Raw genomic sequence first — 23,280 nt, 5'->3', positions numbered from 1 at the left:
CCATAGACAATTAATTATTTTGTTTTATATACAAATTTTCTATAGTTTTTTCCTTTCCCATTCAGTATTTTTAAACTTGCAAACCTAATTTGTACCCTTGGATTACTGTACAGTAATATTGTTAATGTACTACATTTTATTTATTCCATTTTTTTTCTTCCACGCTTTCTTTTAACAGTGTTGCAGTATACCTCTCTGTGCATGTTCTTTTATACACATTAGGGTGTCCTTCTTAATGTATTTGCTCAGAAGTGGAATTGCTGAGTCATAGGATATGTGCCCAGTTTTGTTGCCTAGTTACTATTTGTGCTGCAGGATATACTTTCATCAGCAGTTAAAGGAGAGTACCAATTGAGCTAAAATTTCATTAATACTTCATGTAGTTAGATAGTGGAAAAATGACCTCTCATCATTTTACTTGAAAACAAATTAATTTGAATAGTTTTCATATTTGTGTTTTCTCCTTTATGGAATGTCAGTTTTTATTCTTGTTTCTTTCTTCTATGAAGTTCATTATTTTTGTCTTGCTGATCTGTAGAAGTTATTTCCAAATTTTAGTGCATTTGTCCACCAGTTGTCTATGAGTTTGTTGTACTGTGATGACTTTTATGCTGTTGTGTTGTTGATTAAGACAGGTTAGGCAGAAGGAGAAGCAGACTGCTTATGGTTGGCTAGCCACTGAAAACTTTAAGAATAGCCACAAAATGTTATCAGATATAGTGCCAGAAGATGAGTCCCTCAGGTTGGAAGGCACTCAATATACAACTAGGAAAGAGCTGCTTCCTCAAAAGTAAAGTTGATCTTAATGGCAAGTATGGAGGTATGCTTTTGATACCTTCATCTGCTGATGTGGCACAATTCAAAATGAGAAGAAACAGCTGCAAACAGCCATTCATAATTGGTACATGGAACATATGAGGTATGAATCTAGGAAAATTGGAAGACATTTACAATGAAGTGAAACACATAAAGATCTATGTTCTAGGCATCAGTGAGCTGAAATGGATTGGTATTTGAATCAGACAACCATATAATTTGCTATGCTGGTAACAAAAATTGAAGAATGACTTCACATTCATCATCACAAAGAGCATTTCAAGATTTACCTTGAAATACAATGCTGTCTGTGATAGGAAAATATCTATAAGCCTACAAGGAAGACCACTAATACCCAAAATTGAATAATAATACTAAACCTAATGATGATGAAATTGAAGAATTCTACCAATTCCTTTGGAGTCCTGGTGTGGTGCTGTGGGTGAATGAGCTGGACTGCACAGTTGCTTTGAACCAAAAGGTTGATAATTCAAGCTCACCAGTTGCTCCTCAGAAACCCTACGCAGGGCAACTATGGGTCAGACCCAACTCAATGGCTCTTCACAACAACAACAACAACTAAGTTCTTCAGTCTGACATTGATCCACCATGTAATCAGCATGAATTGATAATTAATGTGGATTGGAATGAAAACGTTGGAAACAAAAAGGGGAGGACTAGTAGTAGGAAAATATGACTTTAGTGATAGAAATCACAGGATGATGGCTGCTGGAGATAACCTGATACAATCTTGAAAGAAAGACCAGCAGGAAAAATAAAAAACAATAACAGCAGTCCAAATGACTACTACAAGAACAAGCAAGCTGTTCCCCAGGGAGGCAAGTTGTCAGGTCCCCTCAAGGCAAACCCCTTTCCAACACTGAAACTCAAATGGGATACACTAGCAGGGGTATGGTCCTGCTGCTGACCACATTGGTCACCGATAAGGGGGAGTGGGGGGCAAACAGCAATGCTGTTTAGTTGTGAACTAAGTCTGACCACATTCAATAGACTCCTGTTAACCTGGATTTAGACCTGGTTAACCAGCAGTGTGATAAGACCTGGGGACTCCCTCCTGGACCCAGGGACAGGGACATGGCCCCAGATGACTAGAACAGAGTACGAGGCATCCAGCTGATATGAAGTGAGGGGAGATGCACAAGAACACCCACAGTTACAGATAGTACCCATTTGACCTAACATCAGTGACTGGATAATCAGAACATGACTAGAGGAAGAAAGAAGAGGAAATGAAAAAAAGTTAACCACTACCAGTGGATGCACTTGACCTGTGCTTGTGGATACAGTATGACAAAGGAGAAGACAATTCTTTACAGTGAGGATCATTCCCACCCCTTGGTACTCCCATCCCTTGGTCTACAGGGGTGGGGAATTTAACCATTGGGTACCCAAAATGGGGGGAATACAAAGGCAACAAGCGACTGGCTTACAAGCTTTCAATAGGGAACCTAGCTCCAGAGAATACAGGGAAAGGTAGAACTTCCACTGAATTGTTTTCAACCCATCTGGGTGGAGTTGATAAAAGGTGAGGGGAAAAGGTCTCCTGTGGTTCATTAGGGAATGACTGCTATCAGGTCTGATAGTGAGTGTTGGAAAGGTAAACATAAATGTTTGTTAACAAAAGGAGGAGTTCCCTGGAACCATCAAGTGAAGTGTGAGACAGACCTTGTCCAGAGAGGCAATGACACTAGGGATGGAGGCAGAGACGATGATGTGGACAGAAGGAGCAGCTGGGGACTCTGGTCTCACAGAGAGAGAGGGGCTGTGTGCTTGCAGCCGGGATGGACAGGTGTGTGGGGTGTACCCTTTGGTTGTTTGATGATGCATGCAGGGTATTGTGAGCATTGCAGTGAAACAAAATATGATAGGATGAGTGTAAAGATAGTGTTCACCCATGTAAACTAACACATAATTTATAATAAAAACTTAAAAAAAAAAAAAAGAACCAACGGTATTGAAGGAAAAAGCCAAACTGCACTGAAAGCATAGGCAAAGATCAAGGCTTCAGAACTAGATAGAATACAAATTGAAATGTTTCTATAAACTGATGCAGCGCTAGAGGTGCTCATTTGCATAGATAGACCAAGAAATTTGGAAGACAACTACTTGGCCAAGTGATTGGAAGAGATCTGTATCTGTGCTCATTTCAAAGAAAGGTTTCCCAATGGAATGTAAAAATGATACAACAAAATAATTAAACCCACATGCTAACTTTAAAAATGGTTGCAGCAGTACACCAACAGGGAATTACTAGAAATTCAAGGCAGATTCAGAAGATGACATGGAACTAGGTATATCATTACTGATGTCAAATCTTTTGTTAAATGATCTTGAGAAAGTTTTGACTTAGAGGAACCCTTACAGGGTTTCTGAAGCTGTAATTCTTTGCAGGAGCAGAAAGCCTTACATTTGTCCCTCAGAGGCACTGGTGGGATCAATTATGACGTTAGATAGATCTTGACTCAAAGAAAAGAATACCAGAAAGATATTATGTTTCTGTTGTGTTGTTGTTAAGTAATGTCCTGTCGGTTCCAACTCATCGTGACCCTGTATAGAGTTTCCAAGGAGATTGGCTTGAACTAGTCACCTTGTGATTAGCACTCCAGTGCTTACCCTACAGCACCACATCACTTTATTGAGTATGCACAGACAATTTGACTGTGTGGATCTTAACATACCATGGATAACATTGTGAAGAATGGGTATTCCAGAATACTTACTTATGTTCATGAGGAACCTGTACACAGACCAAGGGGATGCTGGATAATTTTAAATCAAGAAAAGTGTACACCAAGGTGTCCTTATACCACACTTACTCAATTTTCTTTTCTTGAAACTTTTTATTGTGAATTGAGTTCATGTTTACAGAGCAGATCCTCAGTTTTACGTTAATCAAATCATACACTTCATTTCATGCCAATGACTGCAGTCCCCTCCATGTAATAACTGTTATCCCACTTCCTTTCTGTGATTCTTATTTTGATTCCACCTTCCTTCCCAATCCTTCTGAACTTCGTCCTTAGGTAAATGTTGCCCTTTTGATCTTGAATGTTTGACCATTCCCTGGTGCAGTTATCTTACTAGTGTTGTTGTTCCCCATATATACATATCTGCTGCTTGACTGAAACTTGAGCCACAAAGGTGAATCAAATTCCAGACCTGAAGGGTAGCCAAGGGCTGTAGTCACAGATTCCTTTAATCTCTTTTCTGACCAAGTAAGGAGCTCTGGTAGCGTAGTGGTTACGAATCGGGCTGCGAACCTTAAGGTCAGCTGTTCGAAACTACCAGCCGCTCCGCGGGAGAAAGATGAGGCTTTCTACTCCCGTAAGGATTTACACCCTCGGAAACCCTGTACAGGGTCGCTGTGGGTCGGAACCGACTCGACGGCACTTAACAACAACAACAAGCCTGGTTATTTTTATAAGTTTGAGGTTTTAATGCACATTTTCTCCCACTCTATCCAAGATTTTCTAATGTGATCCATTTCAGATCAGTTGGCAGTAGTAGTCTGTCACCAGCTAGTCTGCTCTGAAGGTCATGGAGACTGCTGTTCCATGAGTCCATTGGACTAAATGATCCCACGTATCTTCAGTTTCCATTACTCTTCTTTCCTCTGCACATAGAGAGACCGATATTTCGGGCATGTGTCTTTAGCTACTCAGCTAAATGTTGTAGTCTTTCCATCTATAGTTGCGCAAAAACATTGTTGTTAGGTGTCTTTGAGTTGTTTCCGACTCTTAGTGACCCTATGCACAATGGAAGGTAACACTGCCTGGTCCGGCACCATCCTTGCAGTTGTTGTATTTGCTCCCATTGTTGTTGCTGTTGTGTGAGTCCATCTCACTGAGGATCTTCTTCTCTTTTGCTAATGTACCAAGCATGATGTCCTTTTCCGTGAACTGGTTCTTCGTGACAGAATATCCAAAGCATGATAGCCTATTACATAGTAAGCGAAAACAAACAACAATCCAGCCCCACTGCTGCCAAGTCGATTCTCATTCATAGGACGGTACAAGTACTCCATTGGGTTTCTGAGGCAGTAAACCTTTATAGAAGTCAGTCCATTGCTTATCCTAAAATACCAAAGCAGGGCACACATAGTAAGTGCTTAATAAATGCATATTGGTTAGTAAAAATTCACTTAAAGTAGTGGTTCCTTAGGGAGAAAAAGATAATAATAGAATTTGGAAAGGGAGAAATTTGTTAAGTAGTTCCAGTATTTTATTTTTTGAGAATATTAGAAGAATGGGGAAATTTTGCTTACCTTGAAGAAGTATTAGTAATAACATAAGTTTTGTTATATTATTCCCCATCTATTTTGTATGTTTTCAAAGATAATTAATATTAAAACTTTAAAAATAAGCATGAAAAAGAATTAATTGGTGATAATAGAAATAAAAATATGCAATATAGGTTTAAGGGTTTCTTTACCTATCAAATAGTGTATGAAATTACAAAGTAACAGTAGCATAGTGGTTATTAATTGGACTGCTAATCTCAAGGTCAGCTGTTTGAGACTACCAGCTGCTCTGCAGGAGAAAGATGAGGCTTTCTGCTTCTGTAAACATTTACAGCCTTGGAAACCCTATACAGGGTCGCTATGGGTCAGGACCAACTCCACGACACACCACCACTGGTCCATTTTGGAATGTGGTAACTCTAGAGGATAAGCACTGGACTGTGAACCACAAGGTCAGCGGTTCAAGCCTACTAACTGCTTCATGGGAGAAAGATGAGGATTTCTGTGCTCACAAAGATTTATACCTTCAGAAACCCTATACAGGGTCACTATGAATAGAAACCGACTTGACAACACTTAAGAACAACAGCCGGACCATAGATAATCTGTTAAATCCTTTTGTTTCAAAATAAATTTAAAAATGGTTGTTGTTGTTGTTAAGTGCTGTCCAGTCGATTCCGACCCATAGCGACCCTGTACAGGGTTTCCGAGGCTGTAAATCTTTACGGGAGCAGAAAGCCTCATGTCTCCCGTGGAATAGCTGGTAGTTTCGAACTCCCGACCTTGAGGTTAGCAGCCCAATTCGTAACCACGACGCTACCAGAGCTCCTTAAATTTCAAACTTAGAGTTTAGTAAAATAAAAAAGAAACCAGAAGAAACTATATGTAAATATGCAGTTGTGGAAAGTGTGTTAGGCTTTCCAAGTACAACAAAAAAAGAAGTAATATATAATTGAATAATCTAAAGAAACCTTAAATGTAAATTATAAATATATATTTTGACAAAACATGTTTGTTTTTTTTTTAAATTCAGTTCAAAGATATTTTAAGTGAAAATAAATTCAGCATGTATTTGAGTAAGAATAAGTGAGTTATTTGTTCTATGTGTGATTAGGGAAGAAGTTTCTATGGGTCATTTCTACTTGACTGGAGGATACAGAAAATAGGGGATGAGGAAGCTCTTGAGTAAGCTTTCTTACTTCCACTGAAAAACCACTGACGTTTCCACCTTTATTCCTTTTCTTTTGTATTCATTCTTCCTTCCTTTTCCATTTTCAACTTCTAAAATTATACACCCAAATCAAGTCCAACTGAGATGTCATCTTCCCATGAAACATTTTTTTACCCCATTACAAAGTTTATATATACTGCCTTTGAATTCTGTAGTTATTTCTATAATAACTTTGTATTAACAACTCTTAATAACTTTGTGTTCAAACTGATGAAAATGTAGACAATTATTCTAGGAGAAACCATCTCTGTTAGATTGACCGTATCACATCCAGCATCTTGATTGTGATGTTTACTCCCACATCTTACTCGTTTCTGTGCTTTACAATTTGTGCCTTCATTAAACACACTTGTATGTAGGTTGCATATGGCCAAATATTTTAATTCTTAAAGGCTAAAAAAGAACTGAGAGACAGAGTTAATATATAAATCACTTGTCCCTTCCAAATAAAGGTCAAAGGTTTAGCATAGTTCAAAAAGAAAAAACGTGATGGGTGAATTAAATTGTCACACCACACAGTAGAATGAAGATGCAGTGGGAACGGACCTGCTACTTTATTAAATCAGTACTATATCATATTTGTACAATATAGTTTCAGTAAACCTTTTCTATATGAAATTCATTTGAAATGTCTTGATTTTTATAGTTATTTTATATATTTTATAAATATGCCTTATAGTTGTGTTGTGTATGCACAAGAGATAGATACTCAATTTAATTTTATATTTATACATAAATAACAACATAATTTACATAAGTATCTGGAGTCTGGTAAGGAATTTTTTCTTTAGAAAGGATTTGTACATTACTCGAGGTTGAGAAATAGTGATATATAGACCCCATAATATTATAGAGGTCCAGAGCAGATGTGACCAGTATTAAATACCAAGAAATACAAATTTGCATCTTGCTTGCATCATAAGTAATAATTTTTATTCAATATAACAAATAGTCATACATGAAATAATCTAGAAAGAACATTTCTCCAAATCTTAAATCAATATATTTGTTTTCTTGTTTGTTATTTAAATATCCCAATTTAAAAATAAATTAATTAACTTGTGAGCTTTTAATTTTTTACTGAAAGATAGGCTTAGTCACTTTTACCTTTAGATGATTCTACCTGCATCTTCATATTGTTCTGATTTACAGTAGATCTCCCCGTGAACATTGTGTAGAATGTTTTGCATATTTATATGGAAATTTGTATATTGAGATCTTACAGTCAAAATGCATATTTCGATAGTTTATAAACAATGATGCCTCTAATAGCACATCAATGCTTTTATTTATAATTTATTCTCTTATCTTCCAAGGAGGTCAAAGAATAATTTTATATGTTAGTTACTACTTGTTGTTTTACTTAAGAGTAAGATTTAGTCAAAACAGAAGAAATGAAAGCATTCATTTCCTCATTTGTTTATGTATCTTGTAGCACTCTATGGCTATAACCTTTCTTATCCCTACAAAATTGTTTCTAGATCCTGGAAAATCTGAGAATCTGGGAAAGTCCTACACTTTTTGATAATTTAAAAAAAAAATACAATTTTGTCATAGATGGTCATTGTTGTTAGGTGCCATCGAATCGTACATAGACGGTCATAGTTTCTTTAAAATTCAATGATTTTTGAAAGTATGATTAGGAGCATGCTTTATTCAGACAACAGATTTACAATAAAAAAATTACTTCATGAAAAAAATAATTTAAAACATGTGTTGACCTTGATTTTTAAAAAATAAGTATTTTGTTGTTTATCGAGTAATGTTTAGTAAAAGACTAATTGAAAATTACAAATGAATTCCCAGAATACTATATTACACTGAGTAATGTATAAACAATACTTAGTTTGTACTCAGCATTACTTTTAACTTAATATTCTTGTTGAAAAAGATACCTTGTCTTTTAGGAGAATGCAATAATAGTATTTACATTAATTCATGTGGCTTGGTGGAAAAAAAAAAATGCTATAACTCCTTTACTTAATGGGATTCTTCCCCTGTGGCAGTGCAAACGGCTGGAGAAGGAGCTTCATCATCTGAAAGAGCAGAACCAGACTTCAGCAAACAACATGAGACATCTGACTGCTGAAAACAATCAGGAACGTGCTCTGAAGGTAAATCTCCGTTCCTTCTTGCAGGCAAATTAAGGTTGTAAGCCCTTGGTGCCAGCTTTCTGTGCTGCATATATCAGTTGTGTACATTTCAGCAGAAGTGAGCTGTGGTGTTTGCCAACAACTCCTTCTTTAAACACAGATACAGCACCCTTCTGTTATGGTATTATTTTATTTCGTGTATGTGTACATGAAAACAACATATTTTTTGAATTTTGAGTAGTTGTGCCATAATTTTGTTCATGTTCATTCAAAATTTGTTTTTATAATATATTACAATTATATTTAGAGTTAATTAAAACTGACTACATTTAAAGGAAAAAATATCACAGGCCTTTTTTTCAACAGTAATTTTTACAGTTATTAAAAAAATTACTTGTAATATCAGTAAGCCAAGGCACTGGACTGCCAACCACAAGGTCGGCAGTTCAAATCTACCAGCTTATCCTTGGAAACCCTTTACAGGGGCGCTTTGAGTCCGAACTGACTCCACGGTTCTTAACAACAGCAACAACACAGAACTGATGCTTTTTGAAAAGGGTATTTGAATTGAAAGAGTACTTAGAATGTTACTTATAGCAAAATATATTATGAAAGATAACTTGAAAAGAACGTTTACATTCATGGCAAGAAGTTGTATCTTATTGTTCTATAGATCCATTAACCACAGAAAAAAGGCCATAATTTCAATTTTACTAATTGTGCTTTTTTTTAAATTTCTAAGATGTTTTTTACTTTGTTATCCTTTTTTTGGTAATGAATTCTATTTATTTGATAAATGCACATATGAGTGAATAACAGTGTAGAATCAAATATCCTTTATTTATAGTTTATTTTAAATTGTTGTGGGGTTTTTTTGTTGTTGTTTTTACTCAAGCCATTTTGATCTGTTAAGTGGGTCTAGAGAGGAAAATAAATATGTAATTTCCCTTGTTAAAAACTTCTTTTATGAAAAAGTCTGTTTTCCTCTTCTAAGATCCCTATCTACTAAAATGTATGTCTTTAGTTCATTTAACAAACAAAAAAAACTAAATTTAAATCTTATACCCTGAGAGTATGTCTTAGTTTTTTTTGTACAGAATGAACAAAGATACAGATAAATGGAAGTTATGAGTAAACTAGACTTTTGGGATGCCTTTATATATCAGTCTTTGAAAACTAAATTCATTTTGTTTTAATTATTGGGAGAATAATTCAGAAAATATAGTTGTCAAACATAAGGATTATCTTACTGGGCCTCTCAGTAAATTATCATTTGATTAACTGTGGTATAATGTCAGTACTAATTGGAACTAAAAAATAATAATTTGAAGTTTCATGTCTATTGCTTATATTTTCTGACTCTTGATTATTTTACAAGACATTTACCCTAAGATCTTTGTTATTCCCAATTTCACTTATATTAATATTCATAAGAAATATATGTCATATGCTTGAATCATATTTCTTTTCAGTCACGTTGCAAGTTAGCCAGATTTTCAACTCTCAATAAAGTCTTTTCACTAACTCAATATTTATCTTTTTTTGATGATTTTTTTTTTTTCTTCATGAAAATTATTGCCTAAGTCATGATGAATTGTTGTGTTGTTTTTAAATGTTGTTGAATTGGTTCTGACTCATAGGAACCCTGTATAGGGGTTTGAGACTGTACTTCTCTGCAGGAGTAGAAAGCCTCATCTTTTCCCAGGGAATTGTTGGTGGGCTCAAATCGCTAGCCTTGTACAGTGGTTATTGTACAAAGACACTGTACTCTGTTTTACTCCTTGAAATAGCATGAGTGAGTAACAATGTAGAATCAAATACTCTGATTTGTTCTTTTTTGTTGTTTATTTTGAATTGTTGTTGTTTTTACTTAAGCCATTTTGATCATGATGACATATCAGTAATGGTGGTAGACAAGACTCATTCACTAACTAAAAAACCCAGCAACACCACAAATTCTATACTGCATAGGCTTCAGAATTTTTAAATGTTACATATTTCATATTATTTTTATTATATTGCTAAACATTTGGCCTTTAAATGGAAGTACTATCATCATGTTATAAAATAAATCTTTTAAATTAAAATTTACTCTCCTGCAAAATTCTTCTAGCCTAAACTTTATAAAAAATCCTTTGTCTCATATTCTTATAGTCTGAAAATTATATATAATTTATCTGTTTTAAATATTTTCATGATGAATAGACCCAATATAATATATTTTTAATATTTGTTGTAATGCAAATAATGCTGGACAGTTTTTCTTAGTATTAAGTAAATTTCTTTTTCTCTAAGTACAAACAAAGAGTTCAAACACTTATCATTTAGTTTCTCTACCTTCCCTCACTTTCTAGTGATTTCAACCAGTCTTATGGTTCTAAATACCAACTCTGGATTTGATGACTCAAATTTCCATTTCTAATCTCTTCCCTAAGCATCAGATTCATATATCTAATTGGCCATTTATCATTTTCATTTGGGTACTTAAAAGGTATCTCATACTTAACAGGTATCAAATATAATTCTTGATTCTTATTTTTTATATTCCGTGGCCCTTGTTTTGGTTTTTCAACCACTGTTTTTTCATTTTAGGAAATGGACTATCCTTCATTCTTGTTTTCCCTCATAATCCACATCAGTAGGTCTTGTTAATGCTATCATTAAAACTTATCTTGTTACCAGTCAGACTTCACTTTTTTGGTATTACTATCTGCCAAACCCAAGCCACATAGAAGACAAATATATATCCCACCACTGATCCATCATATCAGCTTGTCGTACTGTGGTGGCTTAAGTGTTGCTGTGATACTGGACGTTATACCCCTGGGATTTTAAATACTAGCAGGGATAACTTAAGATGAAGAGGTCTCAACTGAATTTTCAGACAAGGCAGACTAGGAAGAAGGAGAAGCAGACTATTTCTGCCTTATGAACAGCAGTGGAACATTGTCAGATATAGTGCCAGAAGACAAGTATTTCAGGTTGGCAGGTGCTCAAAATATGACTGGTGATGAGCTGACTACTCCAAGTAGAGGTCACCATGATGATGCAAACAGAGTAAATGTTCAAGACCACCATTTGCTGAAGGGACACAACTAGAAATGAGGACAAACAGCTGCAAACATCCATTAATAATCAGAATGTAGAATTTACAAAGTATGAAAATAGGAAAATTGGAAGTCATCAAAAATGAAAATGGAATACATAAAGATTGACATCCTAGGCATTAGTGAGCTGAAATGGGCTGGTATCAACCATTTTGAGTCTGACAATCATATGATTTACTATTATGGTGATGACAAATTGAAGAGGAATGGAGTTGTATTCATCATCAAAAAAACATTTCAAGATCTGTCTTGAAGTACAGTTCTGTCTGTGAAAGAATAATATTCATAGGCCTACAAGGAAGACCAGTTAATACCACTGTTATGCAAATATATGTACCATGTACTAAAGCCAGTGATGATGAAATTGAATTAAATAAATGAAACATGTAATCAAGATGCATTGATAATTGCTGGTGACTGCTATGTGGGGGCTAGAAACAAGGAGGAAAGATTAGTAGTTGGAAATTTATGGCCTTGGTGATAGAAAAGATGCTGGAGATAGCATGATAGGGTTTTGCAAGACCAATTAGTTATTCATCGAAACTGTCTTTTTAAACAGCATAAAAGGCAACTATATTCTTGGGCCTCACCAAATGGAATACATAAGAATCAAGTAGACTATATCTGAGGGAAGGGACAGTAGAAGAACTCAGTATCATCAAATGTAGTAGGCCACAGGCAGACTGTGAAACAAAATGTCAATTGGTCATTTGCACATTCAGGCTGAAGCTTAATCAAATTAAAACAAGTCCATGAAACCCAAAATATGATCTTCAACATCTCACCTATATCTATTGACCATCTCAAAAACAGATTTGATTCATTAGATGCTAATGACCAAACACCAGAAGATCTGTGGGATGGCATCAGGAACATCATACAGGAAGAAAGCAAAATGTCATTAAAAAGACAAGAAAAAAAGAATAGATCAAAAAGAATGTCAGAAGAAACTCAGAAGCATGCTCACTATAGTAGAGATGTGAAAGCAAATGGAAAAAAAGATGAGGAAGTAAAAGAGCTGAATAAAAAATTTCGAAGGACAATTTGAGAATACAAAGTAAAATATTACAATGAAATTTACAAGATGCCGAGTTAGAAAAGCAAAAGAGAACATGATCAACATCTCTCAAGTTGAAAAAACTGAAGAATAAATTCAACCCCTGATTCACAATATTGAAGGATTCAATGGACAAAATGATATGGAGCTTTTCCACCATCTCTTTCCACAGATGTACTCAGTTTGATTTTTATGTATTCCATCTGGTGAGGTCCATGTGCATAGTTGTCTTTTATGTTGTTTACACATGGTATTTGCAATGAGGAAGTCATTGGTGTTTCAAAATTCTATCGTGTGATCTCTAGCATCATTTCTGTCACCAAGGCCATATGTTCCTCTTTGTTTCCAACATTTGCATTCCAGTCGCTAATAATTATCAATACATCTTGCTTGCATATTTGATCAATTTCAAACTGAAGATGTTGGCAGAACATTTGAATTTCATCATCACTAGCTTAAGTTGTTGGTGTACAAATTTGAATAATAGTGGTATTAACTGTTCTTCCTTGTAGGCATATGGATATTATCCTATCACAGACAGCGATGTATTTCATGACTGATCTTGATATGTTTGTTTTTTTTTAAAACTCCTCTTCAATTAGTCTTTCCTGGAATAGTAAACCATGTAATTTTCAGATTCAAAATGGCCAATATCAGTCCATTTCAGCTCATTAATGCCTAGGATATCGCTTTAATGCATTCCATTTCAATTTTGACAACTTCCAATCTTCCTAGATTCATATTTTGTTAATTCCATGTTCCACTTATTAATGGATGTGTGCAACTGTTTCTCCTCACTTTGAGTTGTGCCCCATCAACAAACGAAGGTCTTGAAAGCATTACTCCATACATGTCATTGTGGTAAACTCTGCTTTGAGGACACAGCTTTTCCCCAGTTATATTTTGAGGGACTCATCTTCCAACCTGAAGGGTTCATCTTCCCACACTATATCTGATAGTAATCTGGTGCGTGCTCTTCATAATGTTTCAATATAAAATATTCTGCTGCTGATGGGTCTCTTGTGATACAATAGTGAATAATTGTGATTAGGACTGATTGTGAAGGTTGGAAATGTAAAGGTAGACGTTTTATAGTAAGGAAGGGAGGGAATAAATTTCCAGTCTAGGAGCGGAGGTCCCTAGGACCATCAACGGAGAAGAGCTGAGAGCAGGATCCTACCTAGAGAAGCAGTGATGCCTGAGATGGCGGCAGAGATAATGACGTGGAGCGATGGAGCAGCTGGGGACTTTAGATCCAGAGAGGGAGAGCGACTGTGTGCTGAAGACTGGGGGGGCGGGGGAGGGAATAGTGTAGAATAGTGTAGGGGGCAGGCTTGCAGGGTATATCCTTTGGTTGGTTGATGATGCATGGTGAGAATTATAACCATGGCAATGATACGATGTACGATAGAATGAGTGTAAAATTAATGTTCTACCATGTAAACTATCATATAATTCACAATAAAACACTAAAAAAAAAAAATATTCCGCTGCTATCCGAAAGTGTCCCATTGCTATCCATAAGGTTTTCAGTGGCTAAGCATTCAGAAGTAGTATTCCTCCCTCGTCTGTCTTAGTCTGGAAGGTCAGCTGAAATCTGCACACCTTGGGTGACCCTCCAGATATTAAAACAAGTCCATAAAAGCCAAAATATGACCTTGAGCATACCTCAAGAGCTGGTCAGGAAATATCAAAGGACAGATCATGAAGACAATGTCAAATATTATAATGAAATGTGAAAGACTTGGAGTTAGAAAACCTAAAGGGAATAACTCACTCATCATTTTTGAAGCTGAAAGTACTCAAGAAAAAATTCAAGCCTCAACTTGAAACACTGAAGGATTCTCTGGGCAAAATATTGAGTGATGCAGAAAGCATCTAAAGAAGATGAAAGGAGTATATATAATTGTTGTCCTAAACAGAAATGATTGCTGTTCAACATTTGCAAAAAATTGCATATGATCAAGAATCAATGGCACTGAAGGAAGAGGTCCAAGCTGCATTGAAGGCATTGACAACGAACAAGGCCCTGGGAATGATAGAATGTGAAATGAAAAATTTCAACTAACTGACGTAGTCACTGGAGGCACTCACTCATCTATGCCAAGATATTTGGAAAACAGCTACTTGGGCATCTGATTAGAAGAGAAACATTTGTGCCCATTCCAAGGAGAGGTGATCTAACAGAATGAGGAAATCATCAGACAATATCATCAATATCACAAGCAAGTAAAATTTTACTACAGATAATTCAAAACCAGCCGTCACAGTACATTGCTAAGGAACTGCCAGAGGTTCAAGCTGGATTCAGATGAGGATGTGTAAAGAGGGATATAATTGCTGACTTCAAATGAATCTTGGCTTAAAGAAGAGAATACCAGAAAGATGTTTACTTGCATTTTATTGGCTAGTGAAGGCTTTCAACTGTCTGGATGATGATTAACATAGCGAAGAATAGGTATTCCAGAACACTTAAAGCACTCATGAAGAACTGTTTATAGACCAAGAGGCAGTTATTCAAAATTACAGGGGATACTAAATGATTTAAAATCAGGAAAGGTGTGTTTCTGAATCACAATATTTTACCATACATATTCTGTCTGTATTTTGAGCAACTATCTGAGAAACTTATTATATGAAGAAGAGTTTGTCATCAGGATTGGAGGAAGACTCATTAATAATCTGTGATATGCAGATGATACAGCATTGCTTACTAGAAGTGAAGAGGTCTGGAAGGTCAGCTGAAATAGAATACACACTGATGAAGATCAAAGATCATAGCCTTCCATATAGGTTGAACCTCAGTGTAAAGAAAATAAAAAACCCATACTGGACTAATAAATAACAGCCATGTAAATGGAGAAAAGATTGAAGTAATCAAAGACTTCATTTTGCTCGGACACACAATCAGCACTCATGGAAGCAGCAGTCAAGAAATCATATAATGCATTGCATTAGGCAAATCTGCTGCACAAGACTTCTCTTAAGTGTTCAAGAGTAAAAATGTCAGTTTGAGAACTAAGGTGCACCTGACCCAAGACATGGTATTTTCAATAACCTCATATACATTTGAAAGTTAGACAGTGAATACAGAACTGGGCAATGTTTCATTCTATTGTGCAGAAGGCCGCTATGAGTTGGTACCAACTCGACAACACCTAACAACAAAAACATCATATACACACACAAATACACATATTCCCATAGGAACCAGAAAAGGTTCCTGTTGTTACTGTACAGTAAGCAAAGATCTATTAAGAAAAGATGCTATTAAGGAAATTGCATTTTACTTTTTGGTCTTAAACTACATTTTTCTTGCAGCTTAGGGAAGATTGTCATGGACTTGGCAACATAATTTCCTAAACCAGGATTATCTTCCAAGATTGAGGAAAATAGTGACATTTGGTTGTGGAAAATCTGTTTACTCCATCCAGAAAGTGTGATGTTTGGTAGAAGTCAAGGTTTTCCATAAAATATAGTTAGCTTAATTTTTAAATTCTCAGTGATGAGCTTATAATAACTCTGTTGTTATTATTTAATATGTCTCCTTTTTTCTCTTGACTTTATAAATGGTGGTGGTGGTATGCTGTAGACTCAGTTCTGATTTATATCAGGGTTTCTGAGGCTGCCAATCTTTACAGAAGCAGAAAGCTTCATCTTTCTCATAAGGAATAGCTTGTGAATTTGAACTGCTGACCTTGTGGTTAGCACCATTATGCTACCAGGGATCCTTGATTTTGTAGATAGGCTAGAGCTATAAATGAGAAAGAAAGATTATGGATTGCTGATTATTTTTACATTATGTCTGTGGACTTTATTATTTTATTAATTAAATTATGTATAAGAACTTTTTAACTGTACATTTCTAGAGGCAATTTCTGTAATATGTAACAATTTATTATCAGCTATTTCATGAGCTTCATGTGGTTCAAACTGACCTTGGGGTCGAGTACTTTATCCTGCAGTACCACACCAGGACTCCTGATATAAAATATAGTGGTACACATAAGATGACGGACTGAATTTATACTGACACTGGTATATACCCTAAGTGTTAATTTAAAAAAGAAATTCATTTATTTTTTTATTTAACTAGATTGAAACCAATTTTTAGACATCTAATGTAGCGTAGTGGTTACGAATCGGGCTGTGAACCTTAAGGTCAGCAGTTCGAAACTACCAGTCGCTCCACGGGAGAAAGATGAGGCTTTCTACTCCCGTAAAGATTTACACCCTCGGAAACCCTATACAGGGTCGCTATGGGTCGGAACCGACTCGACGGCACTTAACAACAACAACAACAATGTGTTTTAAGTAAATTTATATTAATCGTAAATGGTCCATCATCAGGTTTTATACAAAATGTAATATTCACCACCTTTCCTTCCTTATTCCGTGTGTTTTAATTTTTAATGATTTAATGTGTGTGCGGGAATTATTGAGTATAGTTATTATCTAGAAGTGACCCTATTGGTCTACTTAACAAGGAAACACAGAAAGATTGCAGACAGTATAACCAGTAATGATTCATATTTGGAAGATGTCTTTCCAAGATTTTTGTGATACATATTTTATAATAAATATTTATTCATTTGCTTTCCTTATCACATAATCTTTAACCTCCTACAAACAGACTTCTCCACTGACATTCCATTGAAAGCTATTCTTTCATCCATTATAAGAGGCTTCTGATGGTTAAACCTGTAATACCTATCATTCATCACCCTACCCAAGATCCCAATCAGAGTAACTCCAGCACACTGCAATCTTGTTGACCTCCTCCCTCATGAAACAGTTTCCTTTGCAGATTTAAGTCATTGAGGTGTGCTTCACTTTATTGAGCTTCGTAGATACTATGTCTTTGACAAACTGAAGGTGTGTGACAAGTCTGTCAGGGCCTTTTTCCCGACAGAATGTTCTCAATTTGTGTCTCTGGATCACATTTTGATCATTCTCACCACATTTCAAACTTTTTCATAATGTTGTTTTGAAACTTAACAGATTACATTATAGTGCAAACGTAACTTTTGCATGTACTGTTGTTGTTAAGAGCTGTCGAATCTGTTCCAACTCATAGACCCTGTGTAGAGTTTGTGAGGAGTGTTTGGGGAGCCTGAACCCTGACCTTGCAGTTAGCAGCCCAGTGCTTGTCCTGCAGCATCACACCAGGACTCCTTACATGCTCTAGGAAATTTTAAAAAAATTCATGTGACTTGCTTTATTTAGTGCCAAATTTGTTTCATTGTGGTGGTCTGAAACTGAACCTGCAATATCTGCAAGGTATGCTTATAGTTCTATTTTGCCACATCCTCATCATTTTTTCTTGCTTGATTATTCTGTATTCTTGATTGCTATAACTCCTACCCTAACATAGAAATGTTTCCCTAGGCAATGAGATTAGTCCCTTTTTCTTTTATTGTTGACATGCATGTCTCTTTTCAGTCTCATATATTTCTATGAAATTACTTACCCTTTATGTCCTTCCTAATGACTACCATTTCTGCCCCTCCATTTGCATATCTTGGATTCCTGGTGTGGCACTGTAGGATCAGCACTGGGCTGTGGACCACAAAGTCAGCAGCTCAAACCCACCAGCTGCTTCTCAGAAAACCCTGTACAGGGTTGATATGAGTCAGATCCAACTTAATGGCACTTAACAACGGCAACAATAGCTTGCATATTTTAATGTTTCATTATGTCAGAAACTTAAAACCAGATCACTAATTTGTTTCACAATTCACAACTATACCAATAAGTAACATGGTAAAAGGAGAAGATATTGAAGTTGTCAAGGATTCATTTTACTTGGATCTACAACTCATGGAATCAGTAGTCAAGAAAGCAAACAGTACAATGCATTGGGCAAATCTGCTGCAAAAGATCTCTTCGTAGTGTTAAAAAGCAAAGTTGTGAAAACTAAGGTGTGCCCAACCCAAGTCATGGTGTTTTCACTTGTCTTGTTGTTGTTGTTATGTGCCGTGGAGTCAGTTCCGACTCATAGCGACCCTGTACAGGGTTTCTGAGGCTGTAAATCTTTACGGGAGCAGAACGCCTCATCTTTCTCCCACGGAACAGCTGGTAGTTTCGAACTACTGACCTTGTGGTTCACAGCCCGATTTGTAACCACTAAGCTACCAGAGCTCCTTTTTATATGCATGCAAAAGCTGGTCAGTGAATAAGGAATAAAAAGAATTGATGCTTTGAATTATGGTGTTGGCAAAGAAAATTGGCTGGACTGCCAAAAGAATGCATGAATAAGTCTATCCTGGAAGAAGTATACCCAGAATGCTCCTTAGCAAAACTTCATCTTATATACATTGGACATATTATCAGAAAGGACCAGTTGCTGAAGAGTGACATCATGCTGGGTAAAGTTAAAAATCAGTGTAAAACCTCAATGAAATGGATTGCCATCATGGCTGCAGGAATGGGCTCAAAGGTAAGGATGCAGGACCAGACAGTGTTTTGTTCTGTTATACATAGGGTCCTTATGAGTCAAAGTTTACTTGATTGCACCTAACAATGACAACAAGTTTTGTTTTCTTCCTGATAAGAAGGCATAAACTAAGGCAGACACTATTAACTATATAACTCAATTCTTTTCCCCTGTACTTATCTTTGCTTTGGTGGTGGTGGTGGTGGTTATGTGCTGTGGAGTCAGTTCCAACTCACAGCGACCCTGTACAGGGTTTCAGAGGCTGTAACTCTTTACAGGAGCAGAAAGCCTCATCTTTCTCCCGCGGAACAGCTGGTAGTTTCGAACTGCTGACTTTGAGGTTCACAGCCCGATTCGTAACCACTACTCTACTAGAGCTATAGAAGCTAAAAAAATTTTTTAAAGTTCAGTACTTTCTCAGCCTTTCTTTTTGCCAGTAAGACATACAGAGTCTACAAGGGTTTAGGCTTCGAAGCTTACAGATGCTTTGCTTTCTTGCTACTTACATGATTTTAAAAGCTGAGGACTTAATTTAATGTGTTCTTGCCTTGGATCGGTCCAAAGACAAGTGACCAAAGCAAATTGCCTTCACATTTGTTGTTGTTAAGTGCCACCCAGCCGACTCCGACTTATAGCGACCTTGTATAGGATTTGTGAGAAGTCCCTGGTGGGTTTAAACTGCTGACCTGTGGTTTGCAATCCAATGCTGATCAGGCCTCAAATAAATCTTGTAGGTAGAGTTTCAAGGACCTTGAGCTTACAGAAAAATAAATCTGAAAACACATAAACCATATAAAATATATAACATCAGTGTATGTAACATTTGAAGAAAAAAGACTTGAAAATATGAGCAGTTAAACTATAAAAGGAATCATTCAGATAAAAAAAAAAGAATTAGGTTGAACTTCTGGAATGTAAAAATAAAAATAATTAGCATTAAAGATAGGGAAAATAAGCTGAGCAGCAAAGATTATCCAATTAAAGAAAGTATTAGGAAGCTATATCTACAGCAAGCATATAAATACAGCCCAAAGAAACTAAACGAGAGAGAACTATAAAAGAGATATTAAAAGTTACAAAAGATACAGTGAAAAATATCTGAAATAAATCTACTCAAGAGTTCCAGAGGGATGTAATACAGGGGAAAGGTTTGAAACCGTGAAATGTGGAGAAATAATTACCAAGAATCATTCAGAATTGTCAAGAGACTACCAAACCTCAAGTCTAGGACTCTTAATTGAATCCCAAGTGGGATCAGTGAAACAGCTTGCAAAACAGTGATGTTAAAGAGAAGCTCTTAAAAGCAAGTAGATATAAAAGTTATATCATTTACACAGAAATCACTCACTGAATTCTCAACAGCAATAATAGCATAAGACCAAATATGTTAAGAGCAATAAATAAGGAGTGAAACATATAGCAAGAAAATCACTGTTAGAGCAAGAATGAAGGCGTGGTGGTGATGATTGTGTAATAGAGTCAGTTCCAACTCACAGCAACCCTGTACAGGGTTCCCGGGGCTGTAAATCATTATGGGAGCAAAAAGCCTCATCTTTCTCCTGCGGAACAGCTGGTAGATTCAAATTACTGACCTTGCAGCTAGCCCAACTCATAACCCACTACTCAACCAGGGCTCCTTTGAAATAATGGTATATAACTAAAAATCTTCAATTGCTTCCTATTACATACAGAATATTGCCAAACCTCTGAAATATGGAATGTAGACTTCACGCTATCGTTTCAGCCTGTCTTAAAAAAAACAAAAAAAAAACACACACAGCATTCTCTATCTTTTGTTTCAGTAAATCCCAACATCTCCCAAACGACTTAAAGTTTCCTAAATGTGTTGTATTCTTTTCTTCCTTCCAACTTTGCTTCTGTTAAGAAATTATTTAGACTGACCTATAATCTGTTTTATCATACTTATTGAACCTGTATGCTGAGCAAATAATCTGAGAAGCTGGGTTATATGAAGAAAAATGTGGCATCCAGATTGGAGGAAGACTCATTAACAACCTGTGATATGCAGATGATATAGCCTTGCTTGCTGAAAGTGAAGAGGACTTAAAATATTTACTGATGAAGATCAAAGAGCACAGCCTTTGGTATGGATTGCATCTCAATGTAAAGAAAACAAAAATCCTTACCACTGGACCAATAAACAACATTCTTATCAACGGAGAAAAGATTGAAGTGGTCAAGGACTTCATTCTTCTTGGATCAGCTATCAACACTCAGGGAAGCAGCAGTCAAAAAATCAGATGACGTATTGCATTAGGCAAATCTGATTAACAAGCCCTTTTTAAAGCGTTGAAGAGCAAAGATGTCAGTTTGAGGACTAAGGTACGCCTGACCCAAGCCATGGTATTTTCAATAACCTCATATGCATGTGAAAGCTGAACAGTGAATAAGGAAGACCTTAGACGAATTGATGCTTTTGAGTTATGGTGTTGGAGGAGAATATTCAAAGTGCCATGGGCTGCCAAAAGAACCAACAGATATGTGTTGGAAGAAGTGCAGCCAGAGTGCTCCTTGGAGGCCAGGATGGCCAAACTTCATCTCTCATACTTCAGACGTATTGTCAGGAGGGACCAGTCAATGGAGAAAGATATCATGTTTGGTAAGATGGAGGGTCAGAGAAAAAGAGGAAGACCTTAAGCGAGATGGATTGGCAAAGTGGCAGCATCAATGGGCTCAAGCATGGCAATGGTTGTGAGGTTGGCCCAAGATCGGTCAGTGTTTTGTTCTGTTGTGCAAAGAGTCACTATGAGTCGGTACCAACTTGATGGCACCTAACAACAATAACAACAAATAATCTGTTCTTCAAGGTTGAATTCTAATTCCTATCTCTGAAATGTTACAGGACTCTCAGTTGCATTTATCGCTGTTTTTAATCCCTTGAATATTATTTGGAGCCCTGGTGTGGCTCTGTGGGTTAATGCACAGGACTGCAAAGTTGGTTTTATCCAAAGGTTGGTAGTTCCACCAGCTGCTCCTGGGAAACCCTGTAGAGGGTTGCTGTGAGTCAGAACTGACTCTTTGGTACTTCACAACAATAACAATAGTATTTTGTTTTTGTTATTCAGTAAAAAACTTTGTTATTGTTGAATTCTACAGTTCATTATAGATTCCAGATAAAAGTTTAGTTTTGTTGTCTCAGTGTTATTTATTTATTTATTTATTTTATGCCAATTCCACATTGTCTTGATTACCATACATTTGTGGTTGTTGTTGGTAGGTGCCAACTCATAGCTAGCCTATGAACAACAGAACAAAACACTGTGCCAACTTCACAATTTTTGTTATGCTTGAGCCCTTTGGTGCTGCCAGTGTTCCAGTCTGTCTCCTTCAGGGTCATCCTGTTTTTCTCTGACTCTCCTCTGAACCAAGCATGATGTCTTTCTCCAGGAACTGGTTTCCTTCTGATAACATGTGTGAAGTGTGAGAGATGAGGTCACACTATCATTTCTTCTAAGGAGAATTCAGGCTGTACTTCTAACACAGATTTCATTGTTATCCTGGCAGTTCACAATACTTCCAGTATTCTTTTGTAAAGCTAATTCAGATGCAACCATTCTTTTAAGAGCTTCCTTATGCATTGCTCCACTTTCACATGCATGTGAAGCAATTTAAATTGCCATAGCTTGAGCCAGGCTCACTGATATGTTTGCTCTTTAACACTTTAAAGAGGTCTTGGGCAGCATGTTTGTCTAATGCAGTATGTCCTTCAATTTCTTAGCCTCAGCTTCCATAACTGTTGATTGTGGATCCAATTAAAATGAGGTCTTTGACATCTTCTGTCTAGTCTCCATCCATCATGATGTTATTTATTCGTTCAGTTGTGAGGATTTTTGGTTTTTTTTACATTGATATGCAGTCCATACTTTATGCTATATTCTTTGAACTTCATCAGTAAGTATTTTAAGTCTTCACTTTCAGCAAGCAAGGTTGTATCATCTGCATATTGCAGATCGTTAATGAATTTTCCTCAAATTCAACTGAAGAAAAAATTCAAACCTTGACTTTCATTATTGAAAGAGTCTCTGGGCAAAATGATTGAATGATGTAGAAAGCATCAAGAGAACATGGTAGGAATACACAGAGTCACTGTACCAAAAGGAAATGGTAATGTTCAACGTTTCAAGAGTCAATGATACTGAAGGAGGAAGTTCAAGGTGCATTGAAGGAAGTGGCAAAGAACAAGGCACCAGGAATTGATGGAATAAAAATTGAAATCTTTCAAGAAAGTGAGGCAGCACAGGAGGCACTCACTCATCTC

General features: G+C 36.3%; 1 protein-coding gene across 1 annotated transcript in view; it reads left to right on the top strand.

The window, feature by feature from the left end:
- Positions 1 to 23,280, top strand: part of MIPOL1 (mirror-image polydactyly 1) — a 369,629-nt gene that overhangs the window by 112,395 nt on the left and 233,954 nt on the right. Inside the window, exon 8 of the mRNA XM_006835500.1 lies at positions 8,315 to 8,422. Coding sequence (XP_006835563.1) covers positions 8,315 to 8,422 — 108 coding nt within the window. The remainder of the gene's footprint in view (positions 1 to 8,314; positions 8,423 to 23,280) is intronic.

Source organism: Chrysochloris asiatica, unplaced genomic scaffold (genome assembly GCF_000296735.1).
Source record: "Chrysochloris asiatica unplaced genomic scaffold, ChrAsi1.0 scaffold00017, whole genome shotgun sequence".
NCBI lineage: Eukaryota > Metazoa > Chordata > Mammalia > Afrosoricida > Chrysochloridae > Chrysochloris > Chrysochloris asiatica.
Note: the sequence above shows the minus strand (reverse complement) of the source record. Positions and strands in the feature narration are given on the sequence as shown.